The 21,608-nt window shown below is 39.4% G+C and overlaps 1 protein-coding gene across 10 annotated transcripts in view; it reads right to left on the minus strand.

Moving 5' to 3' along the window:
- LOC123773684 (RUN and FYVE domain-containing protein 2) overlaps positions 1–21,392 on the minus strand; it is a 47,609-nt gene extending 26,217 nt beyond the window's left edge. For 6 of the 10 annotated variants that reach the window (XM_045767524.2, XM_045767525.2, XM_045767517.2 and 3 more), the window contains exons 1-2: positions 14,267–14,352; positions 9,997–10,272 (exon numbers count right to left, since the gene is read on the minus strand). In XM_045767524.2, the coding sequence (XP_045623480.1) occupies positions 9,997–10,171 (175 nt within the window). In that variant the 5' untranslated portion in view covers positions 10,172–10,272; positions 14,267–14,352. The other 4 variants (XM_045767519.2, XM_045767518.2, XM_045767520.2 and 1 more) reach the window with 4 other exon arrangements.
- Between the last annotated feature and the right edge of the window lie 216 nt (positions 21,393–21,608).

The following is a 21,608-nucleotide window of genomic DNA, read 5'->3' on the forward strand; positions in this document are numbered from 1 at the left end:
GTCAATCAGTTCGATGTGGCTGCTCGCAGCCTGATATATGAGTTACAGTCTGTTCTGGTATCCTCAGACGGTGTTTATTAAATTCTCTTATGAACACTGCGAGAGGTCGGCCAGTTATGCCCTGTATGTGTACAGGGAGAGTGGTGAAAAGTCTAGGGCTTTTTGACATTGATCGAGTTTTCTCTCAGCATGCCTATTGCCTCTCTTCTTTTCAATGGGAATATTTTGCATATCCTGCCTTGCCTTCTGGTCTCATGGGGGGTTATTTCTGTGTGCAGATTTGGAACCAGTCCTCCTAGTATTTTCCAAGTGTAAATAATTATCCCTAGGGAATACAGATTTAAAATTGTTAAGGAGTTCTTATCTCTTTCCGGGATTGCTTTGATATCCTCTCTAAAGTTAGGTTATCTGACATCATTATTCACAGATCCTATACATGTCATTTTCCTAATACGAGAAGATCTGACTACATCTTGTATCCTGTATTTTTGTTTAAGTTCTTGAATTTTCATATACAGTACAAGTATTGTATTTGGAATTTATCACTATTAAAAATCATGTTATTTTCAATTGCCCAGTGGAAGACTTCACTGACATTTGTTCGTTCAATTTTAGTGTCGTCTATCAAGGTAATTTTCATGCAGATTTTGGTTTTGGCTGCAGATGTCCACTGTGAATGCTGTGTGTTCTGGAAATGCCACAAAGATGTGGTTTGCCTATACATGGAGGCAAATGGGTCTACGGTTGGATGTACGAATGTCTTGCATGGCAAGAGGAAGCTGGCCTCATGCACCGTACGCCCTGTAGTAATTGTACAGCAAGGAGACAAATCATTCAACTTCTCCCCTCCATGCCCCCCCCCCCTCCTCAAATATGAACCATACTGTGGACTAAATCCCATGAATCCAGAAATGAGGCCAGTCATAAAAGTTCAGCTCACAGGGAAAGGGAGCAAATTGGATCCCCATAACCACCGAGACACAATCCAAATGAAGACAGAGAACAGAGCCTTGCAGGAGACAAGACACTCTGAAATGCCATCCAGCCCACTAAACACACTTGCAATCTGGTGTGTGTCCAATGCAAATTCACCACCCATGACCAGTGTGGTGAAAGCTAGAGATGAAGCCCCAGCTAAGTACTACACACCTGTGATTCGCTCAAATGATGAAAGAGGATGCCACAGAAGTAATCCCAAAAACCTGACTAGGATGCAGAATTCACTTCAGGCAAAATGGTCCAAGGTGTTACAAAAGGTCACACACAGGAGAAAGAAGTAGAGTGCTTCAATCACACAGGTGAATATCACACTGTCCAAAAGGTACTCAAGGGAAGCCATCTTGGTATTTAAGATCCAGTCCCAGCCAAGTCAGAACCTGAGATGCCAGCGATGCCAGAACTAGAAAAGAACATGCATTGGTCTGATGAAGACTGTTTTTGCAAAGTTCAGGGGTGTCAAACTTTGATCCTCAGCCAATTCTTGAATGGTAGGTGGATGGGGAACATGTCAATAAGCATCCTGAAGATGCAGTGAAATGGGCCAAGAATCAGATGCAAACACCTGGTAAACCAGAGGCATGGTAGCCTTCCGGAATGTTGGACAAAGAATAAACCCATTAAAACAGGCACGTCCAGGGCACCTTTATGTTTCCAAAACTCTGCCTAATATCAAAGATTCTAGATTATAATTTATAGATTATCTATAAAAATAATAATATTAGAACTAGAAGGGTAGTGGAAGGGGATCTAATAGATTCTCTGAATACTTTTGCTGGCAACAAAAGCTTTACTTTGGAGGATAACTTCACTAGGAAAATGATTGAGTGAATTAAAATTAGATCTCAGTAAATGAATGAATGAAAAGTCCCATAAGCCGCATTCCTTCGGGTATGGAGAGGGTTACGAAGGATGGCATCCAGATGAACACCTCTATTAATAACAACTCCAGTTCCCAGAATATCAGGATTAGAGAAAGAACTCGTGACCATATTTCCTTAGAAGGCATTACTGCAGGTACACCAGCACTTGGGAATAGAGGTAACATGGTCAGGCAGTCAAAAAGGATGAGAGGATTGAACCTAGGATAGCAGCCTCATTAGACATTGAGATGTAAGTCTCATCCTAATTACACACTCAGACCTTGACAAAGCACTCAGGAGAGTGCAAAAGACGGTGTAACTTCCTTACATAGTTTTCACAAATACACTAGTGTGGGTTTTTATCCTATGTTGTTATGTCTGTGAGAAGACATTACCATTACTAACTTTCTAGACTGTTATACTAATACACTGCACCACTGACCTAAGATAGAAAACATCAAAACAATTTTCATGACTGCAGTTTTGTGGTACTTAAGGATTTTTAATATACAAAATACAGTACAGTATTAATTAAGTTAATGTGGAAAAAATTGCATATGTAATATTTTACATTTAAATGGGCTACTACACTTCCTTTAGTACATTAACTTATCTTTAAACTGGTCTCCTGGAATTGTTATTTTGACAGAAACTTCCATATTGAAAAGAAAAGCACATAGATGATGCTTCTGGTTTACTGGTTGAATAATCCCACACTTAAGATTCTGTAACAGGATAATTATAAACTTTTTATAGCACAGCAAGAAATTCATATCGTCTGAAAATGCTGCAAAATGAGAAACACTGTTCTGGTGGGAAACATTAAGCAAAAATACTGAGAACCTGTGGTACAGGTTTAAGAATATAAATTTAACAATTCTTTAAAGAGTAAACCATTATGGAGAGATATAATACATGAAGACCTAGCAGTAAACGTGGTGTCCCTCACCTCAGTGTAGAATATCCTGTTCTCTGTGGCAACAAGATTTTACTCACGATAAAAAATACATAACTTCCTTCAATGTGGTCCCTTAAGACCCAGAAGAAAGGTGGATTTCAACTGTTAAGAATCGTGCTCACTGGGACATTACAGACTTCTGCAACACCAAAGCATCAGCTGCAGCAAATTAATTGTAAGAAGCTGTTGAACGTTAATCAATATGAGATGAGACCAGTGGATGACCAGCCATGCAATCATGCAGGAATGACACGCAGCCTTCTTGTTTCTCAAAATTTTGAAAGATGCAGTAAATACTGTACAATATGCTGGAAAATTGGTACCTTTAGTTAATCAAATTGAAGAGACCATTCACTCAATTTGCAAAAACACTTCATAGCTGGTTTTTAGAGCGAATTTTATATAATGCACTGGAAGTTAAGGTGTATTTAGAACTTAAAGGACCTACATTTTTACCATAAATTAATCTAAACTTTGGTAAGATGACAAACATTGTACTTAAAATTCAATGGGACAGAATATGCATGTATCGATGGTGCCATCATAAGTTAAAATAGAATAGAACCCATTCCTTTAATGCCTAAAATTATAGTGACAAATTTGGCAGAAATAATCCAGCAATGAATATAATGGAATGTCTCTTTCTGGTGGGTCCCTCATATATCCTAGAGCTATGCACTGGTATACCTGTCAAACCTTCAGTGACACACCAGGCTCTATCGATTCACGAGTGCCTACCAGAGACCAATGCTAGGATTTGGTCCACTCAATAGAGAGAATGGGGAAGTCTGTGGATCTACAGTCATCATAGTAACCAAGAGAAAAGACCACCAGAACGGTACAGCACACTGAAAACAACTGTATTAATTGCATTTGTAATGTAGATCCAGTCTATGTAAACAATTGTTACCCGGGCTGAACTAGTGGTTCATACCATTCTCTCACTACACCAGATGGCAGCCTGATGCCTGGGAAGCTGGGTTGTTAACCCTGTCATTCACTCTCCATTCCAACACAATCACTAAACTAGGAAAGGAGGGCAGGGCAGAAACAGGAAGATACCAAGGAACCCTGCATGAAAGAAAAAATTTAATACATTTAATGCTGGCTTTCACACAACAAAAACCCACACAAAGGCCAAGAGGATGCCCCAGTAGCTGTGAGCAACTGCAATAGATTGCACAAAGGACTACTTGGACTTTTAAATTGGAGACAACGCTGCCCACCAGAAAACAAAGCATCTATCACCATAGATGTTACCTAGCAGTAAAATAGGTACCTGGGTGTTAGTCAGCTGTCACAGGCTGCTTCCTGGGGGTGGAGGCCTGGTCGAGGACCGGGCCGCAGGGAAAGCCCCGAAATCATCTCAAGATAACCTCAAGAAGATAGTCACAAGCCGTAAGTCAGAAGATTCAAGGGCAGACATTGAGGGAGTCAAGCTCATGTACAAAAGACCAGTAGAAGCACCTACATGGCCCCAAAGGTGCAGAATAGAAGGCAACTGAAAATGCCTACTGTGGACATCCAAAACCCACTGGACACAGAGCCACAGAAAACTGACAGGAAGCCAACACATCTCAACATGACACAGCAGGGCCAGAATAACCGTTAAGACTTACCAAACCTGATTTAACTATCTGCCAGTCCACTGCATGCACATGGCAGAAATTGCACTAAACCCTCGGAGAAAGAGGGAACGTCTGCCAGCCAGGAATAACCGAGACCCAGAACAAGATGGAGCCAAGATGGAGACATGGATCCAAACCTGAAGTTCGGTCCCGAACCCCAAACAGGAACCGAAACACGTTCACCCTCACTGCAGCTGGTATCAGATGAGACTCGGGAAACCTGTGAGGAGGAGGCAAAAAGACACACCAATCAATACTTGAGAAAACTCACATAGGAGGAACTGCAGAGGTCGCAAGCTCAAACTGTGACACAAGGGCAAGAAAATAACCCTGCAAGGAGCAAAAGACCTGCAGGGCCAGAGACCTGGGACCAATAAGGATCAAAAGGCACTTAGAGGTGTCCAATATCCCTGCCTGAAGTGGCGGCATCAACAGAAGATGGTGACCCCCTCCTCTTAAAACTACAGACAACATAGCGATAAACATGGATGGGGCAACCCCTGGAGAAGAGCACAAAACTTCAAACCTCAACAAGTGACAACACAAAAGCCCAAGACCATGTTGGGTACTGAAATAAGGAAGGGGCAGGGAATCTGGTTGCACCGACCCCAGGTTCTCGGTTTCGTAGTAGAGACCAGCCGAGGTGGTGAGGAATATCAAGCATGATTATGCAAAATTAGCCTCTCCACCTCTTCCTTGAAAAACATTAGGGGCTCAAAATTCAAAACACTCAGGCAGATATATGCTGTACAAGACAAAAAAAATCTATTTTCCATTGCAAAATTTTCCTAATGTGACATGTGAATGAATACCATGACAGCAGGACCAGAAGATGCAGTACACACACCTCTAACCAAACACCCACAAGGAAAAACTCCAGCACCTACTGGGGTAAACTGAGGACAAGCACTGAGTGCCGAGCGTGTTTCATGAAACATACTTTGACCCCAAAATGGGAGTACTGTACTGTATTTGACAAACACCAATCACATCCATCATCCTACATAACAGTGCATCCCCCTTAACACAGCTCAAGTGCATCTCAGCAGATGCTCATTAATTTATTAAACCTGGTGTAGAAATGAGGATTTGACAATTATACCAGTATATACTGGTAGTTCAAGAAGATAACAGGGGGAATCCTCCCAGAAACGTTTATCTACAGTATCCTGACCATGATGCAAAATTACAAGTGAAAATAACCAATTTTTTTTTTTTTTAGTTGCAATTGAATTTGTACTCCTGGGCTTTTACAATACATTTACAATACAACTTATCTTATGAACAGTAATTTGGGTCTAATTCATGTGTGTGGTATTCAGATCTGCCTTTTCCAGGACAGCCTGGGTTGTGCATGTTTCAAATGTGATTATTGATTTTTAACAGCTCTACCCCATTGCAATTCTTTGCAGAGAGTTCTTACTACAGTAATACAGACTAGATAAGTTTCAATACCAACTGGAAGACCAAGAAAGGAATCCAAGAGCCAAAATATCTCGGGAAATAAACATTATGATGTGAAGTACAGGGTGCTGTAATTAGTAGAGGGAGCCCGAGTATAGCAGTCAAGAGGTAATGAGCAGGAGCAGAGTTTGTAAGGTGAAGGCAGAGCTTACTAATCAGTGACTATGGAGGAGTGAAGTCTAGCTCTTTATGTCCTGCCTCCTACACTCTTTTATTTGACAATTTTTTTTCCATTTCTTGATGTTCAAGTTGTGTATTGTATTTGTTCCTAAAATTGTAGAGGGAAGTGGCTTTAAAAACTTCTTTCAATTCATACCATCTATTGACCATCTGTATAGGGTATGAGAAATTTTCTAACAGCTGCGTTAACTCAGCTTCCACCAAAATCCTCCAACAGACTTCCTATTCCCAACATAAACATACCCATACCTGTATACTGTACTTTCAGAGGCCAACATCAATTTCTATCATTACAAATATAAGCATCCATAGCGTTTCAGGCAAGTCCTTAATCCTAATTTTCCCTAGAATACAACCCGCCAAATCGTTTAACAACCAGGTACCCATTCACTGCTGGGTGAACAGAGGCTGCAGTTAAGGATTGGTGTCAAGCAAATCCTCCACAGCCAAGATACAAACTCAAGGCAAAGCACTCGCAAAAAGCCAGGAGTGTGTGTTACCTCTTTGCCATGGGGACTACTAATGAAATTAGTAGCAATGCTTATTTATTTTCAAGATATTACTCAAGGTCTTCCTATCTCTATCCACTCCTCACCGATGAGTTAAAATGGCATTAAAATCTGTACCATGATAGTATTAACCATGTATCCCATGAACATCACAAATACTGTAAAAATAAACTAGTTTTCATAAAACCATATGGTACTATATCCCTTCCAGGAGTATCTAATAATTTGCAAGTACATCATTATCACTAAAAATTAAAAGGATAAGATATAAATTTACTATACAATGAGATACAATAATTGGACAGTGGTGGTCTTATCTGCCACCATATTATATACTTCATAACACAATGTAGTTCAACAGCTTAAGTGACTTTCTCATTGCCTACACAAATAATTAATATTTAACAAAGTTGCACAAAAATATATTTGAATGGGAAAATCAACATGAATAAATGAAAACAAAAAAGTAAATTATGAATCCTTATTGCAGTCTTAGACAACTACTGAGAAAATGGAGGAAGTGAAATGCAAGCAGCCATTTTCTTAAAACTTGTGGCCCAATGAATTTCTACAGCATAAATATGAGTGTCTACTCTCCTATTCAAATGATTATCATCAAAAGTTGGTTAAATGTGTATCTAAATGGGTAAATAAACATGAATAAATAGTCTATATGAAATGAACAAATCCACAAGGGCCGTGACGAGGATTGTCACGGCCCTTGTGGATTTGTTCATTTGATGCATCACGCTATTGTGATTTCTGTGTGTAGTCTATATCAATGCAAGGGTAATGATAATATGAAGCTGACCCTCTTCCAGATACACCAAGATATAATAAGTTGTATTGTAAATGTGTAACATTGATAAAGTCATGATAGGTCCCCCCTTTCTGGCAATTCATTGAATTTCAAAAGGCTATTTTATAAGGTTATATATATTTAATATAGTACTGCACATAAAATATATTATTCCTCTTTGGCAGAACATCGATCACTCAGAAAACAAGTCATGCACATAGGATGATGAAACTTACTTTTCTGATAACATTTATAGTAAGCTTCCACCAAACCTTATGGCACCTCATGTATTCACAAATTTCAACACATAATTCACAAGTTTCTGACTACAGTAACATCAAAACTTGCTAAAACTGGAAGTCGTCCAATACACTGACACTTTCAAGCTCATTTATAAAGAATTCCTTAGCCATTATAAAATATATCCAATGAATTTTTCTACTGTGAGCCTACAACCTAAAAGGGAAAACTCTTTGGAAGAGTTAGTTTCCCACTCATAAAAAACTTATTTCTACAGTGCTAAGCTAATGCAGAAACTACTATACTGTAATACCTCTTGAGTGTTATAATAGTTGTGTGCAAGACTTTCAATAAACAAACATTTTAAAGGACACCACCAATACAAGCAGGTATTCTATTAGTGTAACAGAGAGGTATTCCAATAAAACTATAGTTTACAAAATGTGACAACCATTGCTGGATACTACACACAGTTGTCTTTTTTTTTAATACAGTACTATAAACAGTATTTGGGAGGGTATGTACTCGTAGAAATAATGGCAAAATGTATATACAGTATTTAAATATTCTCTGATGTACCCCTTGCCAGTTCCAATTTTCTACAAATGATAATTGCATTAACATATTTACTACCTGTATATATATTTTCCTTGAAGACTTTATTTACATAAATAATTTAAACTCTGAAAAATAATTTAAATGGTTGCATAGAAAATAATGTAATCAAGTTAAGAAAGTACCAAGTGCAGAGCAAGGACCTCAATTTATTCAACGTTTCACCACTGGTGCTTCTTCAGAAATAGCCGGGAATGAGTAAATGGTAGGTTTTGTTCAGCACCAACAATGATGTCAATAGGACACAACCACATATCTAACGAACAGTGACTTATCACTAAACGAGCTTGTCACCAAACAACATGTCGAGTAAGCCGATTAGGTAATGCAAAGAATCTCCTATTCTAATTGAATTTTGTTTGTTTGAATGAAAGTGGATCTTATACATTGCTTCATAACCTATTTATGCTTCACTATGTGGTTTAACTTGCTTAAAAGTTGATGCATGACCTGTATCTTATCTGCTCCTGACAAGTGCATTCTTCACATCAGAGGATCTAATATCCTACTTATATTATTGCATTAACTATGGTGGATACAATATATATACATTAATGATTCCACCCTACTCTATCTTCGCTCCTTTTCCTTTACTATGATATTAGTTCATTAAAAGTAACTAGCTCAATCACAGTCAGTAGCTTTTTAAAGAAATCAGAACAGGAACAAAGCCAGACTGAAGTAGAAGCAGGAATATCTTCTACAGTTACTGTGACAATGTTCATCCAATAAGATGTTCTGCTCCACCAGCACACAGCTGACTGGCACTAAGGTACACTATAGGGAACAACAATTGATCAAACTAGCATGAATAATGAAATAAGAAAAGCTAAATAATGAAGAGTATATAGCTGGGGAGCCAAAGACATACTAAAGTTCTTTCAAGCCGAGTCATTGCATTGAAAAATGAGACCAATCAGACAACTGATGACAAAGAAATGAGTGACATTTTAAATAAGTACAGTACCTTGTCTCTGTATTTACTGTACTATATTTGCTAGAGATGGACTTTATATTTTTCATATGGATGAATAATTCTATGTAGTTGATGAAGTGAACTTGGTTAGTCTAGATGTTAACAGGAAGGTAATTATTAAACAAATTGAAAAACCAAAGCCCAACCAGTCCCAAGGACCAGATGAAATACTTTCCAGGATATTTAGGTCCCTGCTCTGTATCTGTGTTTCCTTTAAAATTATAAAATTTATAATCATTATTTAATATTAAAAACAAAATCTGTATTAGACTGCTCATTTTTGTTTGTAAAGTTAATGCTTTTGAAAATGGCAAATTACAAGGCTAAAATGAAAAGCAAGGTCATTAACTTATATGAGTTGTGAAGATTTTCCTGTAATACTGTACTGTACTCCAACTTTAAAAAAAATAAAGGATGACTTGTTTTGACTTATGACTTGTTACACTAAAAAGAGTACAGTATTAAGGGGAAATTAAAAAACACACTATATGGTATCCAGCAATGATGACGTAGCAACGTAAAGAAGAAAGCGTGCGGACGGACCACAGGTGAGCGGCACATAGGGCGCGAAGAGCCCTGGTGGGAGGCCGGGAAGCACGCTGAGAGCACCGCCCATAGCTCCACCCTCGCTGCCTAAGCTGGAAGCAGGTGGGGGGCTCTCTGGAGAGTAAGGGCCTTCTGGGGCTGAATCAGGTGGGTTCAACATCAGTTGCTCAGATAAGGGTAGAATGTGCAGGGAGGAGCCAGATGGGATGTGAGTGTAGGCACCTGAGGGTGGGGGCGACCCTGGTGATGTGGAAGCTGACCTCTCCACCCTGGCGACTCCTATGCTGGTACCACCTTCTGCAAGCTCCTTGAGACAAAGCCAATCACCATCCACAGAAACCCGAAAATTACACAGGTAGATGGTGTCCTCAGCCCCGGCCATCTCAATTAGCACCATCTTATGTGCCCACCATCAGTTATTGCCATACACAATAATAACTGTCAAGCACAATTAGCTGCATGCTGATAACACTATTGTTCCCACATAACAAAGTACACCTGTTTGACCAAGGAATAAAAGCAAGATTAGCTTACAAGCCACAAATAATAAAGTAAATATAAATAAAGTAAATGTTATACCAATACAGTACTGTATTACACAATACCATTGCAGTGCAACAGTCAATATGATGCCTTTCAAAAACACTAATGTTAATGCAGTAATATGCTGCAACACACTGTTATTGTTACTGTCATTGCTAAAATGTCTTTATAAACTACATAATCCAGGGCATGAAGATTATCATTGATACCAATGGTAATAAAGACCTCGATGTTTCAATCCACTGGAAATGTATAAAATACTTGTGATACAAAATAAGAAAGACAGAATGCCACAAGCATAGCAATATTACTGTAATTACAGTGATGTAGTCACAAACAGATAATCACATAATATATAGACAGTACTAGTATACAGTATATATGTTGCGCAGAACACAACTCTGGTTATCAGTTGTCTGGACCGACACCCAGAGCACAACTCCATAGTCTCCCGAGACTGATGGATGCCCACTACTACATGCTCACCCTAATGACATTCAATATACCGGTACTCCAAATTTCTCTGGAAACAATTACTGGTCTTTGAATCAGTACAAGTGTTGTGACATACAAAAAAATCATTTGATACAGAGAGCATCCTGTTATGCCATAATTAGATTAAGTTTGGAACTTCACTTCACATGGCAAAGTGCATCTCACACTTGCAATTCAGACTTTATAATGAATCTTAAGTTAAACAAAATTTAACCCTCTAAGTGCAGTTATCAAAAAATTGCCACCATGATTGTGAGCCAAAAATTAGAGAATTATTTAACTTGAATTGACACAAAATCCTATATCTACCCAAATTTGATAGAAGACCAGAGTTGAAGTCAGTCTAACTCCGAAGTATTTTGTGGCCTCCATGATTGCTGGAAGTCACCAATGAGCTATTGGAACTAAATAGGCAAATCCAGTATTCAAACATTGACAGATAGAAGATCTGGAGAAAAACAATATAATATCAGACTGTCAGTTTGGTTTTCGATCTAGAAGATCCTGTGTAACGAATTTACTCAGTTTCTATAACCGAGCCACAGAGATTTTACAGGAAAGAGATGGTTGGGTTAACTGCATCTATCTGGACTTAAAAAAAAAAAAAAAAAAAAAAAGGCTTTCGACAGAGTTCCACATAAGAGGTTGTTCTGGAAACAGGTACGTATTGGAGGGGTGACAGGTAAGCTTCTAACATGGATGAAAAATTTTCTGATAGAAAAATTAGGGCAGTAACCAGAGGAAGTCTATCGGACTGAAGAAATGTCACAAGTGGAGTACTACAGGGTTCAGTTCTTGCACCAGTAATGTTTATTGTCTACATAAACAATCTACCAGATCGAATACAGAATTATATGAACATGTTTGCTGATGATGCTAAGATAATAGGAAGGATAAGAAACTTAGATGATTGTAATGCCCTTCAAGAAGACCTGGACAAAGTACTGTATATGGAGCACCTCTCGGCAAATGGAATTTAATGGGCATAAATGCCATGTTTTGGAATGTTGAATAGGAGAGCATAGACCCCACACAACCTACAAATTATGTGAGAAATCTTTTAAAAAATTCTGATAAAGAAAGAGATCTTGGAGTGGTTCTAGATAGAAACGTGGAACTTCAAGAAGAGGAGGTCATAGATTTAAACTAACTAAACAAAGCTGCCGAAGAAATATAAAAAAATTCACTTTCGCAAACAGAGTGGTAGATGGTTGGAATATGTTAGGTGAGAATGTGGTAGAGGACAAAACCGTCAGTAATTTCAAAGCGTTATATGACAGTGCTGGGAAGATGGGACACTACGAGCATAGCTCTCATCCTGTAACTACACTTAGGTAATTACAAAAAGTAAATCATCATAACAGAACTACACAAACACTCAACATATAACGATCGTAGCACTCTAGTTAACCATTGGCGTGCTGCTACTGTGTAAGGTGCTGGGAGGCCCCATCCAAACCACAGTACTGTACGCTTCTTACTAATAGGGACAATAGAGATGCCAGATATCAGGTCAATTCATGTAAGTACTCATGCATACTAGAAACTTTAAAAATACTTTACAATATTTATGATAAATTAAGGAGACACACCTCACATAAGGACACAAGTAAATTAACACATTGTACTCAACTATGTAGTCATGCACTGCAGAGGAAAACAAAAAAGGGAGAATGAGAAAATACACAATGAAATCACAATAATGTGATATATTCATGTGCAAAAAAGGTAACCGAGAAAATTTGAGAATTTTTAGCTGGACACGGAAATGTATTTTTAGCTATTACATGAAATCATGGCGTACGTCACATGAATATGCATGTGAACAGGTTGATTTCAGTACAATTTGAGTACAGTATATAGATAAACCCTGGTTTAACAAGTGATGAGGTTCGCCTTAAATCAGATGTAAGAAAATACAGAATGAATGCAAGGGGAAAACAGAAGAAAATGGAATCGAGTTGATTGGAAAGAAATTATTATAACTAGAAATAAGGCAGAGGGGGCAGAGGGACAATTTGCAAATGGTAATACCACTAAAGGCAATATATATACTGTACCTTACAATCCAGTATATATAAATCTCACAATATTCATCTAACCTTTGGGTTAGGTTTATAATCCCAGACTGATTTCTCAACATGAAGAATGAAACCAGATGAAATTGTGCTCTATGTTCCAAGAGAACCAAAATGTTTACCCAAAAAGGGCGAAACATTATCCCTTCTAATGGTTAGAGGGGGTAATCGGCTGAAGGGTGGATATCTATTCATATTTATCACCAAAAGCTCACATAAACAGGATCACATCAGTGGCATATTCAATTTAGGTAGATAATTTTGACAATCTTCAGGAACCTCAACAAAGAATCATTTAGAAAACTGCAAACCATATATGTGACTCTTAATACTGAAGTATACAGTGTCAGTTTGGAACTTTCACCTTTTCAAGCACATTCAAAAGAGCATCTAAGAGATCTGCCAATGCACTAGCATGATCAGTGAGATAATGGACCCGAGGTAAGAGAACAGGTTGAAAGATTTCAGTCTCGTATAGCTAGCAAAATTAACACAAAAGTAACAAGGTCACAACATGCAAGATACTTATAGGTATTGAAAAGCTGTATAGACACTGTGGAAAAGAATGGAACCAGGAACAATGTCTAAGACATACAAAACAGCTTCTCCAGTATGAGGAGAGTAAGTGAATGTAGTGCATAAGAGGAAGTAGTGGAGGTAAACTGCATACATAAATTAAACTTGGCCATTATGTACAAATATATAATAATATATAATAAATATATACATAATAAATACATATAAGCTTTTTAGAATAAACAACATTTTAATTCACACGTATAAGAAATGCATGGTTTCACGCATGGTTTCACGTATAAGAAATGCATGGTTTCCTACACAATTAAATTTTACTGGATTTTTTTTTAACTGAATCAAGTAAAATATTATTCTTAAGTCCAACTGATGTCTTGAAAGACATATTCTTTAGTTCTCTGGTGTAGTTAATATGAGGAACCAAAGGTCCTTATTGCACAAATCTTGCAGGATGCAACATGCTCCAGACAGGCACACCTCCTTTAAGGAAATTGCAGTGTCATTCCAACTGTGACATACTGCCTACGAGCAAACCATATTTTCAATCTCAATTTCTATTGCGAGCCTTTACGATTTAATACGTTTAATAGTCACGCAATGGACTTGAATGTTTGGTTTTAACCAGCCATAAACATCTATTAGTATATGTTGGTTTAGGTTGCCACATGTCGGGCGTAGTATGTTTACATATGGTCCCATCACTCCACGCACAAACACACCCAAATTCTCACAATTCAAACGCTTATTTCCCGAGAATATCTGCTCATGGAGCACATTAAATGACTTAGTTTTCAAATTCAGTGATAACTAGTGTGGTAAGAGTGTGCGCAAGGCCCAAATACCGTTCAGTTAGGAGCCGCGCGAGTCACTGTTCCCATGTCGGCTATCACCAAAGGCTATTGAGGGGAAGGGTGGCGCTGCGCCTGCGTTAACTACTACTACGATTCCCACCTACAGGGGGATTCCCACGCCCTCATCTCCTTAACACAAGTGGCATACATTCCCAAGAAGATTATGAGACAGCACAATATAACCAAAATATATGACATTTATTTTCTTGTCATAGATCCCTCATGTTGCACAAGGTGGAAATATTTGTATCGGTACTACAAATATTTTTCCAAGTATTAAATGCGACGAAAAAAATTCAACTATGGCAAAAACACATTAGGAGGGCCATAAATAGGTTTAAGACATAAGGGTTGTGAACGTAATAACTGCGCAAATGTTGAACAGGCAGAGCGTAAGGGTAGGGTGGGGCTGATCAATAGTCTGGCCTCCCACTCTCCCCTTCACAGCTCCACATACACCACACTCCCTTCACACACACTCGCTTTACCACCTCCTCTCAGACATTATATACGAAAGAAAATGGCTATGTACTATAAGTCAATTCACGTGCACAGTTCTATTGCGTGTTACTAAGAAAGGCATCGAGTAAGGATAACAAATATTGATCACAAATACAAATATTGATTAAAACTGTAATGGACTATCACACGTAAGACAGACTATTGCGAAGCTACTCCCTGGGTGCATAACAATACAATAACATTAAATGTATTTTTCCATCTTACAGGAAAGTCAATAATATAAGTGATATGTTTACTAAATATTTTTCGGTAAAAAGGTATTAACACTGCCTACGTGAATGTCTTTGTACTATAAGGGTTTAAATTAAACCCATCCCTGGAGGGCGCGGGTATCTTATTATATTCCTTGATCCCTCCCATGCCTATGTTCACATGCCTCCATGTACAACACCAAAGACCACAGTCCTTTGGTAAATACTGTCATCTATAGCTATAAAAGGGTCTCGAGAGTACAGTCGGATTCGTTCCCGACGCACAATCGAGAATTCTGGGTTCGAATCCCAGACCAGACAAATGGTTGGACATATTTCCTTTCACCTAATGCTCCCGTTCACCTAGAAATAAGTGGTACACAGGAGTTAGTCAGCTTGTTGTGGGGTTCCATCCTGGGCGGGGGACCTTGATATAAGAATGTAAGAACTCTTGTATATATAAATAAAAAAATAAAAATAATAAGCCTAACGTGTATGAGTACAGTCTAGCTTCCTGTCCCCCGACAATGAATTATTATTAATTATAAACCAGAATGTCTGTCTGTCAGTCCAAGGATGAAGGCTAGCCTCATCAAACTTTCCAAGATGACACATGGAGGTTAGTATGAGTGGATTACAGGGCAGTTGGTGCCGGCTCCAGTGCCACCGATCAAGAAATATCAAAATGAAGTTTGAAACCAGGGATGTTTTCCCATAGAATTTTTAGCACTGCTTTCAGTGTTTTAAATATTATTATTATTTTTGAGACAGAGACCTGGGTACCCTGCGTATCTTTTTAAGATGTTTGTCCAAAGTTGGAGGCCTGATCAAACTTTGTATGGTCATTTGTGGCTGTATAGGGAGTGTCAAAGGGAATTGGGGTTGACCTCTATGTTCTCCCCCTTGAATGGAAATCAGTTTTATTCCCTTCGTAAAGTCCATTGAGATCAGCATTCATTTATATATTTGTGTATTCAGATCTTGCCATGCAAAACGAATGCACAGGTGATAGACTTACATATTGTTCACATACTTTTGGCTACAGATAGTGTAGATAGTGTGTAGTGAAAATGATTACTGTAATAGGGGGATATGGGGGAGAGTATGTGTGAGTGGAGACGAGTGAGGATGTGTGTACGTGGAGATGGGTATGGGGTAAAGATGTTTACAGTGATAAAAACAGTGTGTTGTCGAAGTTGTTACAGTGATGTGATGAGACAGGAAAGGAGTGATGGGGAGAGTGTGGGGTAGATCATAGATCATAATGGTGCATGTGGTTGGATACTAGGAGGGTGTGAGTGGGGGAGATAGGATGTATTTGGGAGGAGATGAGGAGGTTGTTTGTGGGGGAGATGGTGTGGGTGTGTTTGTGGGAAAACAGTGTGTGTGTATAAGGGGGGAATGCGACAGGTAGGGTGTGTTTGGGGGAGACAGATGGAATGTGTGAGCAAAGCTGGAATGGTGAATAGGTTTTTGCAATGTGTGTAGAGTATGTGTCGAGAAAATGGTTACAGTAATGTGACGAGAGAGGAAGGTATGTTGTGGGGTTTATTGGAGAGGGTGTATGTTTGGGGGAAACCTAGCAGGTGTGTGTGTGTGGGCAGACATGGATACTGTGTGTGGGGGAGATGAGGAGTGTTTGTGGGGGGTAGATGTGGAGGGTGTGGGGAGGATACAGGGTGTACTCACCTATTTGTGCTTGCAGGATCGAGCATTGACTCTTGGATCCCGCCTTTCCAGCTATCGGTTGTTTACAGCAATGACTCCTGTCCCATTTCCCTATCATACCTAGTTTTAAAAGTATGAATAGTATTTGCTTCCACAACCTGTTCCCCAAGTGCATTCCATTTTTCCACTACTCTCACGCTAAAAGAAAACTTCCTAACATCTCTGTGACTCATCTGAGTTTCCAGTTTCCACCCATGTCCCCTCGTTCTGTTATTATTGTGTGTGTGTGTGTGTGTGTGTGTGTGTGTGTGTGTGTGTGTGTGTGTGTGTGTGTGTGTGTGTGTGTGTGTGTGTACCTGGAGAGGGTTCTGGGAGTTCTACTCCCCAAGCCCAGCCTGAGGCCAGGCTCGACTTATGATAACTTGACCCAACAGGATGTTGCTTGGGGCGGTCCGCAGTTGTGTTTAGGGGGAGATGGGATGGGTGTGTGGGGAGACAGGAGAGTATGTGTGGGATAGGGGACGACAGGGAGGGTGTACATGGGAGAAGATAGGGAGAGCGTGTGCGGGGGTGATGAAGATTGTGTGTGGAAAGATATTCACACTTTATTTCACTTTAGCAATGGGTTCTCAATATTACTGCCATACCAACAATATACAGTATAACAAACCCCATGATGCAGCACGCTTGGCCCAACCATGGCCACACTAAGCCCACGATGGCCCACATTTAACACACTAATTACCCTAGCCACGTGCTATAATTCGCACTACAACACTGCACTTTGTGTTGGATCCCAATTATTTATTAATACTGTCATGCTTCTTAGACGTCTCTCCTTGCAGGAATTTGTAAAGATATCAAACCCTATGTGCCCCACAATGGCCTAGTCCCTGTAATTAACTTTGAATCCTCTGACCTGGTTTCACCTGACCTATCCTTCCCAACTGTAATAAACACTTTTGTCACCACTAACCTGACGTCTACCAATCCTCTACCATTTCCCCACTAACTTAACCAGTAACACACTCCCTTGAACTCTCAGTGTTCCAAAACCTGTTTTTGCTGCCACCAAATTTGTTGTGATGCCCTGCCAGGTTTTATAATTTACATTATACAGTATAAGACTATCATTGGTGAGGTGGTCACAGTACTGTAATTACCTAAGTGTAATTGCCAAAGTGTATTTACAGGATAAGAGTTTTACGCTCGTGGTGTCCTGTCTACCCAGCACTCTTTGTCATATAACGCTTTGAAGCTACTGACAGTTTTGTACATTTAGTGTGTACATTTAGGGGTGATCCTGAGTGACATGGGTTCGAATCCTGGTTGGATCATTCAGAGTTCTTAGTGATTATACAGTATATATATATATATATATATATTTGTGTGTATATTGGCAGCAGGTTTTAATTTAGACATGTTTCATTGAATATCACTTTATATTCCATGTTGATTATTTTCTTGTATAGGGCTTCTTTTCCTCTGACTAGTGCTCCTACATCTTGGTTTAATTGTAAAAGAATTTTTCTAAATGCCATATTTGTTCAAGGTTGACTAAAAGAACAAAAATTAACTGTATAATGTATTATACCTATTATAATATACTCAACATTTTGAATCTACAAGGTTCATTCTCAACTGAGGAGACAGACTAATTGATTGATGAAGATTAAGCCAGCCAAGAGATGGCACAGTTTTGAGTAGCCTGTAAGAGGAGACAGTAGGAAACATCTGATTTATAGCACTGGGAGGTCAGGTATATACAAAATTAAGTTCCGAGAAAGGCAAAAAGAGGTAAAATGAGGTGATGAGTCAATAAACTAAGCATTTAAAGGTAAGTTAGGTGATTAGAACTCAGGTGACTGTAGTTGGCCAGGCATTTTGGGACATGCCAAAATGCCAGCTACCCAATGTCATTGTTACCATGTTTGCATTCCGGTCTTGATCTCACTCTCATGATGTGTAGTGAACTATCAAACATTAGTGACTCAAATACTGGACCTATTCAACCCCTATGCCCTTATCAGTCCCCATGGCATAATGGGAACCCGCCAAACACACACCAAAACTACGACATTGTTACAACGTTTGAACAAGTTTTAACACCTCCTAACCAGTTACAACAACCAATATAGCAAGTTGTAACAATGTTCTAATATGTCATAAACACGTTAAGCCAAGATGTAACAACTTTATTACAAGTTGTAACACGCGGAAAATAGAGACAGTTTCAGTTTGTGTTTCCAGGGAACACACTCAGGTGACCGTAGTTGGCCAGGCATTTTGGGACATGCCAAAATGCCAGCTACCCAACGTCATTGTAACCATGTTTGCATTCCGGTCTTGATCTCACTCTCATGATGTGTAGTGAACTATCACACGTTAGTGACTCAAATACTGGAACTATTCAACCCCTATGCCCTTATCAGTCCTGTGACGATAATCTCTTTCAAGAGAGATTGAGCCTGCTCTTCCCTACAAAGTACGTAACAACAAAAGATAATATAGAAGATACGTCCAGCAAGTATCTCCAAAACGTTTTGCAAAGAGAGCAAAACGTATCCAGCACACCGGCACACCTGCTAGCTACCGCCACCGTAAACCGGCAAACTGCTTGTCCATTGCCTGCCTGTCGTTGATTGGGTGGTGTCTCGTCGCACCTGCCCTCCGCCCTCCGCCACAAGTTGATGTCTGGGCTGCAGTGGCCCAGTATTGTCTGAATATCTCAGTGCTCCTTGCAGTTGACATCTCTCGCTGGTAGACTAAGCCTTGGCTTTCGTGTACTAAGGGAGGTGGCAGCTCGAAGCCAATATTCCAGCTCCATTCATATTTATTTTGCTATCACTGTAACTCACTTGTCTTAACGTAACTTTTCATTTGCCAGTGATTATTCATATTATTTTGTTTGTTGACTTGTCTTTTATATTTTATGCTGAACTTTATTCATGTCTTGTTTTTCTAAAGTAATTAAAATTTCATTGTTAAATTTACTTGTGTTTTGTGTGTCTTCCCATTACCTTACCACAGACGAAAGTTCCAGCTTTTCTCTTTTTTTTTCTCTAATGTGACGAGGCCCTGCCCCTAGCTTTTGAAACAGCCGAACACCAACGCTTTACCGTCACAGTCCCCATGGCATAGTGGCACAGTAACACACTCGTCTCACACTTCACAAGCGATTTGGCCTGGGTTTATATCCTGGCAAGGGAGGATTGACTAGGTGCCAATACTTAACTGTACACCTTTGTTCAACCAGCATTGAACGGATACCTGGTTGTTAAACGATTTGGCAGGTCATATTCCAGGGAAAATTAAGAGTAAGGACCTGCCTAAAATGCTCTACATGTTAGTGGCTTTAAAAGAATTTAAGAACTTTTGTACAGTATATATAAAAAAAAATAAGGGGAGGTTAAGAGCCAAGCAGAACATTTTTTTAATTATTTATATATACAAAAGTTCTTACATTCTTGTACAGCCACTAGCACACATAGCGTTTCGGGCAACATAAGGTAAGAAACCAAGAGGGAGCGGAGGTAAGAAGGCAAGAAGAAGGAAAAGTGAAGAGCCAAGAGGGAGGAGAGGCAAAGAGCCAGGAGAAAGAGAAGGCAAAGAGCCAAGAGGGAGGAGAGGTAAAGAGCCAAATAGAAGGGGAGGTAAAGAGCCAAGTAGAAGGGGTGGTAAGGAGCCAAGAGGAAGGGAAAGTGAAGAGCCAAGTAGAAGGGGTGGTAAGGAGCTAAGAGGGAGAGAAAGTGAAGAGCCAAGAGAGAGAGGAAAAGTGAAGAGCAAAGAGAAAGGGGAGGTAAGGCATCAAGAGTAAGGGTAAATGAAAAGCCAAGAGGGAAGGGGAAGGTTAAGAGCCAAGAGGGAAGGGGAAGGTTAAGAGCCAAGAGGGAAGGGGAAGGTTAAGAGCCAACAGGGAGGTGAGGTGAGGAGCCAACAGGGAGGTGAGGTGAGGAGCCAACAGGGAGGTGAGGTGAGGAGCCAACAGGGAGGTGAGGTGAGGAGCCAACAGGAGAGACGAGGATCCATGCGGAAGAGATGAGGATTCATGAGGAAGAGATGAGGATTCATAAGAGAGTGGAGGTCAAGAGTTTTACCTTAACTTACCTAAAGGGGGAGGGGATGACTGTTAAATGTACAAAAATATTTTGTAGCGTTCCATTAATGTAAATAATTTTCTTGTGTCCAGAAACTGGCAACTTTGTCTTAAGTTTCATAGTTATGAAATACATATTGATTTTTGCTTGAAATGAGTTGGAATGGAGTAGCATGACCTGACACTGGCTACCCAGTAGGTGTATGGTCAAATTATATACTGTACAGGTTTTTTGCATATACAAGAGTTTTTTCAACTTTATAGGTTTAAGCATGGTTATGTTACGTTTGGTTTGGTTACATTTGTTAAGGTTAGGATCGGTTAAGTTAGCTAAGTTTTATAATCTGGTTGCAAGATGATTTATATACGAAATCATGTGATTCCACCCCTTTTAATATTACTTCAGGCGATCTGGAAAAAAGTGAATTTATAGAAGTTCATGTACTTACTTTTCCAGGTCTTCTTTTGAGAAACTGGTGTTTTGTCCGACATATATGTTTGCCATTGCCCATTATGTACTGACACTGGGGTCTTTGATCCTTCGCTTTCAGCATCAATATCTTGATGAGGGGGAGTGTCCCTGTTTATGTTTACATTTACAGATGAGGCAGCCATGATCACTGGCTGACCCGGCAGAAAACGGGAAACAAATCTCTTCCCACGTAAAATATATAGATAAATATTTGCAAATTATTCCATATTTTGCAAGTAAAAAGTAACAAAATGGTTTCAAATATATTTGGAGGCCTATTTATATAATTATATTATAGCAATTTGCTCTTTTTAAGGATGCAGGACTGAACTCACCAACTCTGCCAGAGATGGTTAGGCGTTGCAGCTGGTGAGCAGCAGTATG

This window comes from Procambarus clarkii, chromosome 72, assembly GCF_040958095.1.
Source record: "Procambarus clarkii isolate CNS0578487 chromosome 72, FALCON_Pclarkii_2.0, whole genome shotgun sequence".
NCBI classification, from domain to species: domain Eukaryota; kingdom Metazoa; phylum Arthropoda; class Malacostraca; order Decapoda; family Cambaridae; genus Procambarus; species Procambarus clarkii.